This window comes from Ceratotherium simum, chromosome 14 (assembly GCF_057802395.1).
Source record: "Ceratotherium simum simum isolate JZ-2026a chromosome 14, ASM5780239v1, whole genome shotgun sequence".
In the NCBI taxonomy this organism is placed as follows: domain Eukaryota; kingdom Metazoa; phylum Chordata; class Mammalia; order Perissodactyla; family Rhinocerotidae; genus Ceratotherium; species Ceratotherium simum.
Window position 1 is genome coordinate 18,006,471 of NC_141913.1, and position 14,357 is coordinate 18,020,827.

Genomic DNA, 14,357 nt, shown 5'->3' on the forward strand with positions numbered 1-14,357 from the left:
TGCAAACCCCTACTGAGGGCCAGGCCTGAACCCACTCCTCTAGTAGCACTTAACAGGTAGAAGGAGGCTCAAGTAACAATGGTTGAATTGAATTCAGCATCTCTAGAACACTACTAGTGTTAAATAAAAAAGTTTATCAGCACAATGTTTCAAATCCTAACACTACGTCTTCTTTCATTTGAGTTTTACCAAGGTCAATCAATATCTCTTCTTGCACCAACTAATTCCCACTACCCCATCCCCTATCTAAATTCTCCAAAAAAGTCTTTAAAAAGGCATTCTAACTAAATGGTAGAATGCAGTGACTGATTGAGCAAGAGAAGTAAAATAGGTCCTAGAAGGAAAAGTTCCAGCACATGACAGACCCGCAGATGACTAGTTTATGTTTGGTCCTAAGATTTCCAACACAGGTAACCACACAGCAACTCCTATATCGATTTTGCTTTTGAAATGGCAGTTAAGATACCAAAAGACAACCTGAAATTGAACTTTTATTAAATAACTGAAGTGGAGCTTTGACTGGCCTAGGCCATGGTGCGAACCTGCCTACGTGCTCTCATTACACAACCAGCAGTCCTATTAGACAAAGGGGCTCTTCTTGCTTGAAATCTATTTGCAATGACAAGAAGATGGCCTTTTAGGTGACATTCGTTAGGGGAGCCCAATTTTAAAATCAGGGTGACACATGATTTAAGTTTTAGCTGAATGAGATCCACTTTCTCCTTTGGCAGCAAATATTTTTTTTTCTATTTCCTGTATCAGATTTAATAGACAGTGAGCTAAACTATATGTGGGTTTATATCAATTTAAAATAATATACTTGAGTATTGATTGCAATATTAATATGCAAGAGTAAAAATACAGCTTTCCCAAAATGACTGCTGCAAAACATTGAGTGCATTATCTTTTAACTTTCTTTATTTTGATCTAGTTTTAATATTTAAGGAGGCCAAAATCTTGCCAGTGAGACTTTGCCAAGTAGAAAATAGATTAATTTATAGATTCCTGGTACAAAAGCCAAAATATTAGGTGCTCAGTGTTTCCTGAATGAATGAAAAAAGTTGCATATTTATGTTAATGACATTTAGTTTCTCTATCAATTTGAACTTTCCATAAAGATGAGCAAACATTCCTGAAGTAGAAAAAGGAATGTAGCCACAAATTAATACTAAAAATCACAAAAATATCCATTTTAAACAAGGCAGTTAATCCTAATAGCTCCAGATAAACATTGCAAAAATGTCTTGTTAAAATTGCTCTAGTTGTTCAACACACAACTCGTTTCCCATTTATAGAAGGTTGATTCCATCTTTAAGAGAATAAGAGTCTCTCTCCCACCTAGTCTCCAAATTCAAAATAAGACTTTGGTGATTATTTCAATAATACATCAAATGCGTGTCTTTTTCTATCAAGTCGATAGATGGAACATTCCCTCTCCCTTCCCACACTCCAGCACCTGAATGAAATGAAATTCCCAGTGCTGTCAGCATCTGGCTTCTCCTCAAAGGCAAGGCCATAAACGACTGTGTGCCCCACAGGAAGGCTGCTCCAATCTTCAGCTCAAAAACTGTAAGGAACGACTCTGGCCCCTGATGAAGACAATTGGAACAGAAACAGGGGACATGCACCACTGGCCCCAGAATCTTTCCACTAACAGATTTCCTACTTACAGAATTCCTTAAAAGGATCTCTGAAAATAATCTGGGTTAAGTCAAGCAAGTGTTGGGCTGGCCCCGTGGCTTAGCGGGTAAGTGCGCGCGCTCCGCTGCTGGCGGCCCGGGTTTGATCCCGGGCGCGCACTGGCGCACCGCTTCTCCGGCCATGCTGAGGCCACGTCCCACATGCAGCAACTAGAAGGATGTGCAACTATGACATACAACTATCTACTGGGGCTTTGGGGAGAAAAAAAAAAAAAAGACAAGTCAAGCAAGTGCAACTGAAGACACCTTTGTCACAAGCTTACGGATGTTTCTAAGGTATTTTAGGGAGCGAATTTTCACATTTTTGTCTGGTACTGGAGAGAGGCACAGTCTATAAAAACTTGAGCAACAAAACTACGATATTTAGAATCTAAACTTCTATTCATACTCTTTTTTTTGCGTAAATGATAAAGACTAAAGTTACGAATCTCTACCATCCAAGCTGAAGTACTGTTCTCTGAGCAGGAAAAACGCCTATGCTGATGCACAGACAATAAGATGTGGGATATGGCGTTAAACCTTTTGAAATGTACCACGTGATCTCCACCTGGAGCTAGGAGGCTGCACCAATAACGGGATCATAACAGCTGTGGGGAAAAAGGAACTAAAACTACCGTTGACTTTGAACACAGCCACTCAAGAGAAAGAAAAAGTCTGCTAAAGCAACCATCACAACCACCACCACAATCGCGCCCCCCCCCAAAAAAAACAAAGCCAGGTACTTCACAGGAGTAAAAATCACAAATTCCATAATCTTTGTTAATCCTGGAGTGCCTTCATATTCCAACCAGTCCCATATATGACACACTTATTAACACCCTCAAGAAGAGAGTAAATGCATTTAAAGTAACAGGCTCTTCGTTTTTGAGACACTTGCAATGTTAGAAGTAAATGACAGCATCAGGGTGTGACTGTGATATCAAGAAGTCTAGAAGAATATGGTCAACCGTGGAATTCAGTGCGACACCATTCGATGAGGTCTAGTCAGTATTAAGGTTAGACAGCCTGTGTTTATAATTAAGTAGTAATGGCTGAAGCTCGAGGTACACAGGGCATTTCCTGGGGATTAATGACCAGCTTGAGGAGTTGACGACCCAAAGCAATGCCTCGGGCCAGTAACCCCGGCCAGTCATTAATCCCCAGGAAATGCCCTGGACCTCAATCGCTACAGTGATCTGAATAAATACAAGAGGAAAAAGTTTAATATCAGCTTTCCACTTAAACTAAACATCCGTTTCATACTTGGAATGCTCAGACTTCACAAAGTGAGTTCTACAGGAGTTACTAAAGAGTTCCCTTAAACTTCTTAATGCTGATAAAAAAAATTTTACTCTAACATAAATGAAAAGCTGACTATTAAATATGTGCAAAAAGAACAACTTTTGTAGTGTTTTAACTACAAGGGACTTAGCTAAGATAATGCTTGAGAGCCATAATAATACAACCAACATACATACACTCAAATCTCTATTTAACTTGGGAGTTACCGGATAGTAACTCAAGAATAAAAAAAAGAATCAGTATTCAGGTTTATAGAACGGATTTATCTCAGGGAAAATAATTTACCTCGGTTAAAATAAAAGACTGAAATAGTAATTGCATTCCTTAGAACAAAATAAAACCAACTAAACAATCCCCCTTCATCTTTTGTGGCTCTTTAGTAATGATTTTATATGACACTGGTGTCAAGAAACCAGCAGACAGATGCCAGCAGACAAACTGTTCCATTATTATTCCAAGCCGATATACACTTTAATAAACTTTCTTAGGCTTTTAACTCTTAATTAATCTGGTGTTACTCTAAACCAGGACATTTTAAAGGTTTTTACTTTATCAGAAGAATGTGAACATTTATTTTTGCTTTCAAAGAAAAAGCAAACCCAAATTCTCCAAAGAGGAGAAAGAATTCTCTCCATCCTTAAAACTCCCTAAAACCACCTCGCAGTCTGTCAGAAATGTACTACTCACACTGGAAGTACAGAGACACACAGCCTGCAGGTCTTGTGTATTTTAGAGAACCTGGGTGTTTATATGACCATTCACAGTCCCTTTCTTAGTTGGCCTTGAGGCTTGCTGATTAGCTAGTAAACGTTTGAAAGGGTCAGTGTGTCCAGAACTGGAATTTCCACTTTGGAAAAAAGCACAGAGGTACACGACATCTGTTCCTTGAAGGGCCTGCACTACACCTCCGACTTACAGTCAAAATTCCTATGCTGCTTGGTGGCAGGGAGGTCAAAGCTGTAAAACCTCCAGTGGCTACTCCCGCCTGCAGAACAGAGCACAGTCCCCAAAGACCTCTGCTTTCTGTCTCCTAAAGAAGAGTATCCAAAAGATGAATATAATTTTCATAATATGCATATCTTCCTCTAGGAAAAAATAGTAAGACAAGCAAGTAAGAGAAGATGAGATTGAGCCCCCAATCTTGACCTAGAATTTGGTACTGCTTAGAATTAAATAATTTTAATGTTAAACAGCTCCCTTATTTTTAATGAAGACACTGAAGCCCACAGAGGTGAACTGATTTGTCCAAGGTGGCTCAGCTTCTGAGCCAGCACTCTTACTTTGGTGTTCTTAATACTCTACCGTGCTGTTTGTCTTAACTGATTGTCTTCCTAAGTCTTATCTGCCCCCTAGATGGTGAGCGTCAGCGGGTAGGGAAAGACAGCACTGTTCCAGCACCCACAGTGCTGGGCACCACAGGGCTTGTGACACTGGGAGCCTGGCTGGTAGTGCAGATACCACCTTTCCATCTAATAACTTTAACAAGTGAGGTTAGTTTACAGAAACTACATCCCAAACGTCACTTTACCTTCAACTACAAGTTACAGTATAAACTGGCACTCAGCTGCCAGTCTCTGCACAACTCACCCCCTTACAGGAACTGGGATTGGCATGTTTTCTTTTTAATAATTTATAACTGTTTTTCTACTTTCATAAGTTATGGTGAATATGTAATAGAGTATTTTAATGGTTACTTTATCCAAATATATTTTAAGTAACTGTTTCACTTATACCTACAGTATACCTGCACTCTCTGCCTTATAAAACTCATGCGTTCAAGGGAGAGAGGCTGCGAGCGTTCAGCTAACCCTTTTGTTCTGCGAACTTGCAAGTTTTCAGCGTTACTGCGCAGCGGTGACTGTTAGGTAGCTTGCCCTGTCACATTTTTTAAGGTTAGGTGTAAACTTTCCTGAAAAGCACCCAGAGTTAAGCTTCTAAGAGTGAAACCAAATCCGATTCAGTGTATTTGCTGCTTTTAAAAACTTCCCCCCAACACAGACCTGCATTAGCACAAGTTAGTCTCGAAGTGGTACCAGAGAAACATTTCATGCATAGAGTTTGGTTTGGTTACCTGGGTGGGGGAAACAATAGCAGGTGAAACTATTGTGGGAGAATTGGTGCTTCTGTGCCCATTGGCTTCTGGAAGAAGAGGCAGGGGGTCGTGTTTCACGGAAACCACCACCACCGCATCCACAGGCTCCGAGGGGCGGATACAAAGTCTTTTGGGGGAAGAGGGGCCGCAGATTTCCCCTGACCCGAACACCGACTCGTACAGGGCGCGCTTGGGCGCAGCCTCGGATTTCACGTCGGGCCCGACCTGGCTGTCTTTGGGGAGGATGTAGGTGTTCCCCAGCGAGGGCGGCTGGGGGCGGTGGTGGTGGGAGGGATGGGTGGGGGGGTGGTGGGAGTGGTGGCGAGCCGCCCCATTCAGAGCCTCAGTGTAGCAGCCCTGCGGGGCGGGCGAGCCCAGTTTGGTGCCGATGCCCGCGATGCTGTTGAGCGTGGCGATGGAGACGGCGCCGATGCAATGGTTGGTGTAGGTCTTGGAGAGCTTGGCCGCCTTAGAGAGCATCTGCATCCTGGTACCCAGCAAGTTCTTGCCGATGGCTTTGTTCTCGTACCAGGTCACATCGCCCTCGCTGCAGTGGTCCCGGGGCCGCTGGAAGAACGCCTTGCAGAGGGGGTTGCGCTTCGACAAGTACTTGACGAAGCTGGCGTAGGGGCAGAACTCGGTGCCGGTCTCGTACATGCGGGGCAAGTTCTCCTCGTCGCTGCTCTCGGCGCGCTTCTTGCTCCACGACGACGAGCGCGACTTGTGGTAGGGCCCGAGGGATTTAAAGTAGACGAACTTTCGGCCGTCCTCGTCCATGGCCAGCCCAAAAGAGTCCTCCTCCAGCTCGCGCTGGTTCTCGCGGCCGCGCGTGCAGAAGTACATGCACGTCTCGAACCAGACCTTGTTGAGCAGCCCGAAGGGTGTGTTGGTGCTGAAGACGCTGGAGGTGTAGAGCTTGCGCAGGTCGGCGCGCGTGATGGCTTGCTTCTGCACCACGGGCCCGGCGCCCTGCTCCTCGAGCTTGCGGATGACCGCGGCCAGCGTCAGGTTGGCGCTGCGCAGCTCGGGGTCCTTGGTGAGGTCGAGCGTGCGGCAGTACGGGGGCTCGTTGAGGTAGCGGTTGAGGGAGCTGCGGATGCTGATGAGCGACGACTTGCTGTAGAGCTGGCCGCTCTTGGAGCGGGCCTCGGCGTAGAAGGAGCGCAGCACGCGGCACAGCGCCCCCTTGTCCATAGTCTCGAAGTCCGGGCTCTGCGCCTTCTCGCTCAGGTACTCCCGGAAGATGCGCACGGCGTAGCGGGTGGCCAGCCGGGTGTTCTCGCTCAGCCGGGCCCGCTCGGGGCGCTGCAGCACGTCGGGGTCCAGCTCGGCGCCGTCCCCGGGCGGCCCGCCGCGGGCCCGGGGCGCCAGCAGTCGCGGCGGTGCCTCGGGCTCCAGCGCGGCGCTCTGGTCCATATTGATCATATGGACCGGCTCCGGCTCTAGCTCCTCCCCGGCCGAGTCCTCGGGCTCTAGGGGCTCGTCCCAGTCCAGCCCCATCTCTTCCTCCTCCTCTTCCTCCTCCTCGTCCTCCTCCAGCCCCCCACCTCCGTCCTCCTCCTCCTCGTCCCCCGTTATCTGCACCTCCTGGATCTCGTCCTCCTCCTCCTCTTCCTCCTCCTCCTCGCCCGCGCTGCAGTAGTGCGGGCGGCCGTGGCGGCGGCCGCGGCCCCCCGCACCGCGCTCGCCCTCGCCCCGCTCCCCATTGTTCTCGGCGGCGGCGGCGGCGCTGGCGCTGCCGCCCGCGCTGGTGTTACAGTCCCCGCTGCCAGGCATTCTCGCCATATTGCCGTCTCTCTGCCAGTCCTCGGGCAGGGCGCATGCGCTATATTGGACCGCAGCGCTGAGAGCTTTTGTGTTTAATGACCTTCAGCTACCGGGAGGCAAAGCCGGGCTCTTAAAGGAGCCGCGCTCCAATTGTCAGTTCGGAGCGCTGCTCCGGAGGGGCAGCGGTGCGCAGGGGATGGAGGGGAGGCGGGGGTAAGTTAGACAGGGAGAGGGTAAGAACGGAGGCTGGCTGGACGCTCTTCCTCTCCCACCCCTCTCCCCGCTCCTAAGAAAACTTTGAAGGGGAAAAAAAAGGAAGGGGAGGGAGAGCTGTCGGTGGGGGTAAAACACTCCCAACTTACCCTCTGGCGGAGTGGCGCGCGGGCCCGGGCGGGAGAGAGGGAGGGCTGGCGGGAGGGCGGGGCGGTCTCGCTTCTCTAAGTAATGCCCGAGGAGCAGTGCCCCTTCCACCGCCCCCTCATTGCCCCCCGGAGCCGGGGGTTCGAGGAGGCGGCTGCGCCGGGCGGGCCGCGGGTGCTGCTTCGAGAAGCCGGTGTCTGGGGCCGCCCGGAGCGGAGCGGAGCAGGCAGGTTAATGAGCAGGGTGGAGGAGACACGGCGAGGCCCCGCACCCTCTCTGCGCCCGCGGCCAGGGCGCAGCGGGCGAGGCTTGGGAGCGGGATGGGGCTGGCGGCGGCTCCCCCACCTACTTGCTGGCGGCGAGGCGCGGAAGCCTGGGGCCAGCCGCACGGCTCCCAGCTCCCTTTCCGACTCTTGCAAAGGAGCGAAACACGCCCCACGTCAGCCTCATCCCTTTCGACTTTTCCATCAGGCACTTTTAAGCTGTCATTAAAGACCTGAGGCGCTCCCCGTAGGTCCGGGGCAAGTCCGCGCCGGTCCAGCCAGCCTGGGGAAGGAGCGAGGAAGAAAGAGTGGGAGGGGCGGGTGGGAGGAGAGACGCGGGAGAGGCGCTCGGGACCCCAGGGACCCCTCCCCACCCGCCCAGGCCACCGCCCTCCTTGTCTCGGAGCAAACTGACACAACTCCCTCTGGCGAGGCGCTCCACCTGGTTGGAGCTAGAGCAATGCCCCTCTCGTCCCTAATGCCCGTCGGGCGGCCGGGCGGACGGAAAAAGTGAACTTGGGTCTCGGCCGCCCCCGCCTCCGCCACAATTCCGGCAATTCGGAGCTCCAGCGCGTTCTCGTTCCAAGTTTGCCATCCGCCATTCGTTCGCCCTCCGGGCTGCGCTGCCTCCGGCACGCGGGGGCGGACACCTCTGAAACTGGAAAGGCGGCCTAAGAGCTCGCCGGGTCCCGCTTTCCCATAGGAGACACTGTCCCACTTCCAGCCAAATGCCCGCCCCTTGCGCGCCCAGGCTCTGGGCGCGTCCTCGCGTCGTCGCCTCCAGCTCTCCGCGCCCAGGGGCAGCGCCCCCAGAGCCGCCAGAGACTTTGGCTGTGTCCTTGGGAAGGACAGCCCCGGCCACCTCCGGAGCTCTCACTGCATCCTAACTTTATCCTCCTTGGGTAGCCTGAGTGTGCCCTGGCACGCTGGCCAGCTCAGAATCCCAGAGGCGAGGGGAACCCACGGAGTCAGGTCCTCGCAGCGCGTCCCCGGGCTGGGGCGGCCCTCCTGGGAGGCAGCCTCGCCAGCTCCTCGAGTGCGTCCTCGGATTTGCATCCGAGTACGAATTCGGCAGTTCGGCTGTGGGAGTCTTGTCAATTGCCCGTTTCCTCCTCCCAGCCCTCCGTCTTACTTTCAGGGCAGTTTATAATTTTACGCATCAATAGAAGCCCATCAGTCAATTTGTAATTAAAAAAAAAAAGAAAAAAAAAAAGGAAGGAAGGAAGACTATGTCTCTGGGCCGCGTGGGCGTCTAAGTGGGAGCACACGATGTCTCCCGCAGCGATCAATCCTCGCCCTCCGCGTGCCTCTTCGGCCCTGGACGCCGCGGAGCGTTGGTGAAATCGCGCCAGGTGTGAACAAGTTAGAGCAAGTTCCTGCCTCGCGGGCCCCCTCCCTCTCCTCGGGGAAACACACACACACACACTCGCGCGCGCTCTCATCTTCCCTGCTCTCCACAGAGAGCCGTCTCGGGAGGCGAAGAATCAGGAGCTTGCACTCCTCGGGAACCGTCCCCGAGGTGCGGCCGGCTTTGTTCAAATGCACTGCCCCCCGGAGATATGCAGAAAGGCGTGTTTGTTTCTCAGAACCCAGGGCAGTACGCAGCTAACTTAGTTGCACACGCGGACCCGCGCACACGATCTGGCACACACCAGTCGCACATGGCTACTTCCGGAGGGCTGGCCCTTTGTCCCGGGATGCTCCCAGGTTTTCCAGCCGCCGGAACGGCCCGGTGGGGGAATTTCAGCGGTGCTGAGATCTCAGGTGGGCGCCCAGCAGGTTACCTACCAGGGGCTGCTCCCCGGCGGCCCTCACCGCAAACGCAGTGAACTCGCGGGCCGCGCTCGCTCGGGGCTGTGCTCCCGGCTGGGCCTGGGGATTCAGACCCACGCTCCACCAGGAGCAGGGCCGCTCCCTAGGTCTCCCCACTTCTGCGGGAGGCCGGCCCCCCCCTCCCCTCCCTACTGGGCAAGCTGCTTTGAATTGCTCGCAATTTGCCGGAGGCGGTGTGCTGGGTTGGACGCTCCGGGAAACAAAGCAACCAAAAACAGCTCCCAGTTGACGTCAACTTATTTCCAGAAAATAGTTTTGTTCTCCCGGGACAAAATACCCCCCAGGGCAGGTCTCTACTGGCATAAGCCAGGGGGCGGGGGTAGGGAATAGCAGAACCAGAAAACCCCAAGCGCAAATACCTTTTTAACGGACTTGGAAAAACAACAGCTTCAGATGCTGCCTGGACAATTTGCAAACAACGGGCGGGACCTCCGCTAACATTAGATATGAAAAACGCACCTTGGGAAGTATGCCTTGGCCTGATTATCGGGGGACTGTGAATCTGCTTCGTGGCACCAGCTCTTGAAACGCTACCAAAATTCTTTGCCCATGATACTTCATCAAATGCTGGAAAAGACCTCTTCATGTTAGTACCTACAGTATTTACCAGGAAGAACACCCAGAAAAACCAAGCAGTTATAAACCCTTTTTCCCTCTCCTGACCAAGGGAAAAATGTTATTTAATTTTTAAAACTCAATAACACAAAATTACAATCGAGTTCATAAAGGAGTTCAACTCCAGGTTTAATAAATGATCCCTTAAAAACATCCCATGGTTCCATACACTCAATTCCAAATTGAGAGAATCAAAAAAGCTTTCCTATTATTATTTTGGTAGAGAGGCAATATTGGTTGTCTTCTGCTTCTCAGCCCAGCCCAGCTTCCTCTAGTTTGATTTTGCCCCGTCATGAAGTCCATTCAGCCCACCATTTACAACTGACAGCTGCCTGTCACTCCTTTGAAAGGATGCTTTATTTCTTGTGCAGAATGCATAGCTTCTTTATATAAAAATGATTCCACTGCTATACGGTACATGTATTGCAATTATTGAACTGTCAGAACTCTTTACTGTAAGCTACCCTAAGATGTTGACAACTTCAACAAGATGCTCCATGTGTTTTGTCTCTGTCATCTTCATTATAAAGTACCATTTATATGTTTGTGCTTCTCTGTTTCTTAGATTACTTGAAAGTAGTGACATGGTTATTTTAGAAGGAAAAACTACAAATGTTTCTCCCTCGTTTTATAACCCATCTACTCCCATTTCAGGTTCACACTTTATGAAAGGTTATGCCATAAAGAAACATATTCAGCTCTTCTTCCTCCTCTTTGCTTCCAGTCTTCTGAGCATCATCTGTTATATAATCGATGTAGTTGCTTTTTATCCGCCTATTTCCTCTACTAAACCAATATACCTTTGTGGTTTATGCTGGTGCCTGGGACATGGTGAGCACTCCAGTCCTTTCTCTTGAATGAATGAATGAATGAATGAACAGGATCTGTGTTGAGTTAAATCCTATATTCAGCAAGAAACTTTTTTTGTGAAAAATCTAAAATATCATGGATCTGAATTTCTATATTAAAAACCAGGACAGAAAGTAAGTACAAGCCAACATTATTGTTTGCAAGTTAAAATGAATATAATGACTGCTTTGGTTTAATACATATTTTCCCACCACTAACTCCCTCTCTAGTGGTATGTGCTGTAGGAAGTTATTGCAGAAGTAGAGGGAGGGACCAGGGAATGGAGATATCTATGTATTAAGAGAGGTGGGTTGGGGAGGATTTAAATTAATAAATTCAAGGAATCTTTCGGGCTTTTAGGTCACTTTTTAGTTCATCATTTTTAAGTTATGCTTTCTTGATTTTATTACTGAAAGATTCATAAAGAACTTTGGAGGTTAAATATGAATTCAAATTGAAGCTATTTTGACATATCTTTGTTTCAGTTTCACTACTAAATTCTGTTGAATTCACTTGGAGATCATCTTAGTTCAAAAATGTTTTTCTGAACTCAGATGAAAATAGAACCCATGTAATCTAACTCTACAAAGTGAAAGAAAAGAAAACTCCACAAGAGCAGAAACTGTGTCTTCTGTATTATTGCATTTCTGGTTCATTTCCAGTACAGCTCCTTAGCATATTTTAGCAGAATGGCTGGTACATAGTAGATCCTCAATAAACATACAAATATTTATGTGTGGGGAGAGAGCTAACCCCCACAAAAGGTTGTGTAGCAGAGTGGTTAAAAGCTTCATCTTTGAAACCAGACTGCCTGAGTTTGAATCCTCATTTGGCCTTACCAGCCGCCCTTTTCTATGTCTTGGTTCTCTCATTATCTGGATGGTAATAATAATAGCCCCTATCTCATAGAATTGTTGCAAGAATTACATAAGTTAATATGAGTAAAGTATGTAATACCGTGTCTGGAACATTAGTAAACATTCAACTATCAGCTCATTTTTTTTAAGGCTGTAATACTTTCCAGGCTTGACTGTAAATAAGAAAACCAAGGCCAGAGAAGCTGACAAAGGTTAAGCCACTTGCCCAAGGTCTCCCAGACCTCAGTAGGGCAAGAAAGTTTGTCTCCACAGCCCACACTCGAGCCACTTGACCACATTCAGCTTCTAGGAACCAAAGAATGAAAAAAAAAACTTCAAGGGAACAATTCCCTACCATTAAAATACTTCTGTGTGTCATTTGATTTGAGAATCTTGCAAAGCCAGAACAGAACTAAGCTGAGGCCTTTGACTGTGAGCACAGCAGAAATGGCCTAACAAACAGTGTCACCTTTGTCACTTAGCCACATAAACCACTGGTACTATTTTCCTGGGCTATTGGAAGTAGGGACCCGTATATGTCTTAGAAGAAATGACAGTGAAGAATTTAGAGGCAAAAGGAACGCCCACAAACTCAACCAGACTAGAATTCAGTGTTTTCTATTGAAATCTTGGGCTGTTCTGCATAAATCTCCTGGAGGCAGGGAGGGCATTACCTATTTTTATCTTTGATGCTCTGTCAAAAAACAGGTCAGAGTGAACTTAGCATAGTGATTGACAGGGGTAGGAATTTTAGTTTCTATTTGCCACCTGGTAACTATAATTCTTGATCTTTCCACCTAATAATCACTTACCAGTGTCCTAGGCTGTTTTTAAAACAGGTAATGTATGAGGGGAATGTAGTTTTCCATAAGTAAATTGTGTTGATGAAAAGTGTGTTATCTGTCTTGGTTATGTAATTCTGATAGTGCAACTTCAGTTGGTTAATAAAGAAGTCAAATGCAAAGGCTGACAAAGTTAAACATAAAATTAATAATGACAGTCATGTCTTTATCTTCTAGTTGTATATATTTAAAGTGTATGTAGGATTGAAATACATGTTAGTCCTATTATTAAATAACATATCAGTGCCACTGCAATACTAATTAAGGTGGAAAAGAAGATAAAGATATGTGTTAATGTCATGTAACAAATACATATATTTTACATAATGGAGGAGCTATTTACAATTGTCTCAGAACATAAAATATTCCTGAAACTATTTGCTGTATTTCAAAAAAGTAGTCTATTAAATTAGTAAAAGTAAAGCAAAACAAACAACAAAAATGGAAAAAGCCACTTTATACCCAAATGTTGGTATGAAAATGTTATTCTTGTATTTTTTTCAGTATCAAGATAGCCTTTTAAGAAAGCAATTAGGCAACCTCTCAAAAGCCATGAAAAGGTTCATATTCTATGGTCCAGAAATCGCTTCTGGAAATTCATCTTCTTAAGAAATACCTAATTTCATTTGTATTTTGGTAAAGTTTGGTTTATTGCATCTAGATCACTTGGCAAATGAGTTTTGCTGTACACATCACAAAGTATGCTCTAGAACTACGTTTCATAATGTCTTGGAGACCTAGCTTTGTTTTCAAAAGTTTAGAGAGTAAGTATTGGTTGAATGAAGGAAGGAAGTTCAATTATGGTAGAATCATCTTCTCAATGTTCTATAGCAATGTCATGCATCCTTTGACGAATATTGATGATGGTGAAGATAAAGGATATAAACTAAAAGGGCAAAGCAAGATGAATTTTAAAGCTCATATTTCAGTATCTTCACGACTTTGAGAAAGTTTAAGGACCAGATTTTGAAGCTCTAGATATTAGAAATTAGTATCTAGGTATATCATGGCAATTCACAGGATGTGCTGAGGAGTGGGTATGTACCTGCCCCATGGCTATGTTTCTAAATGAACTAAAAAAGAAAAAAAAAAAAAATCCCTTTTAAATACCCAGAAGCATTAACCCACATTTTGAACTAATTGACTTACTTTTTCTTAGGAAAGCTTAATTTAACTGATAGGGGCACATGGGTTTATGTGAATATTTAAAGAAGCCCTGGGATGGGTTTGTTCTATTTCTTTAATTTGATGCTGGAGATCCAGGCTTTGCACCTGATGGAAGAGGACTGCCTTGGAGAGGGGCGGGAAGCAGGATACAGCGTGACCTCCCCCCTCTATTTGAGGATCTAAGTTTGCAGGGCCAGAGCACGGTTGATACCAGTATAGAACTCATAATTCCTCCTGTTTACTCTTCCTACAGTCTGTGCTTTGATGAGGATACCCCAGGGGTCATGTGTTGCCATTACTCCAAATAAAAACAGATTCCCCTGACGGAGGCTGCATCTGTTTTACTTACTATCTTTTCTCTCTTTATGGTTCATCCTCTTAAATTAAAAACAAAAAAAACCAAAGCAAAACTATGGGTTATCATTCTTTTCTGATTATAAAAGCAGTAAGTCTTCATTGGAGAAGATTCAAAACGTACAGAAATCCGGAAAAATATATATGCACCACATTTCTTTCTTGTTAACACTGAGTGCTTGCTGTGGATCTGGCCTTTTATGTTAACACTCACAAGTCATTCTCATGACTATATGTAAGGACTGTTCTGGATAAGTAGAAACCCAGAGAGCTTAAATCACTTGCCCAACATCATGCAGCTAATGAGGGTCGGACCCTGGAGTACACACACTTTCTTAACAATCCACCGGACCAGGTCCTTCAGTTCTATTTCCACT

The 14,357-nt window shown here is 46.9% G+C and overlaps 1 protein-coding gene across 3 annotated transcripts in view; it reads right to left on the reverse strand.

The window, feature by feature from the left end:
* KCTD1 (potassium channel tetramerization domain containing 1) overlaps window positions 1–14,357 on the reverse strand; it is a 186,646-nt gene that overhangs the window by 83,873 nt on the left and 88,416 nt on the right. The window contains exon 1 of one of the 3 annotated variants that reach the window (XM_004420980.3): window positions 7,203–7,824. The exons of 1 other annotated variant lie outside the window; for it this stretch is intronic. Coding sequence is in view for 1 of the 2 variants with exons in the window: in XM_087439092.1 (XP_087295218.1) it covers window positions 5,053–6,858 (1,806 nt within the window). In the remaining variant the exon portion in view is untranslated. One more of the 3 variants, XM_087439092.1, reaches the window with a different exon arrangement.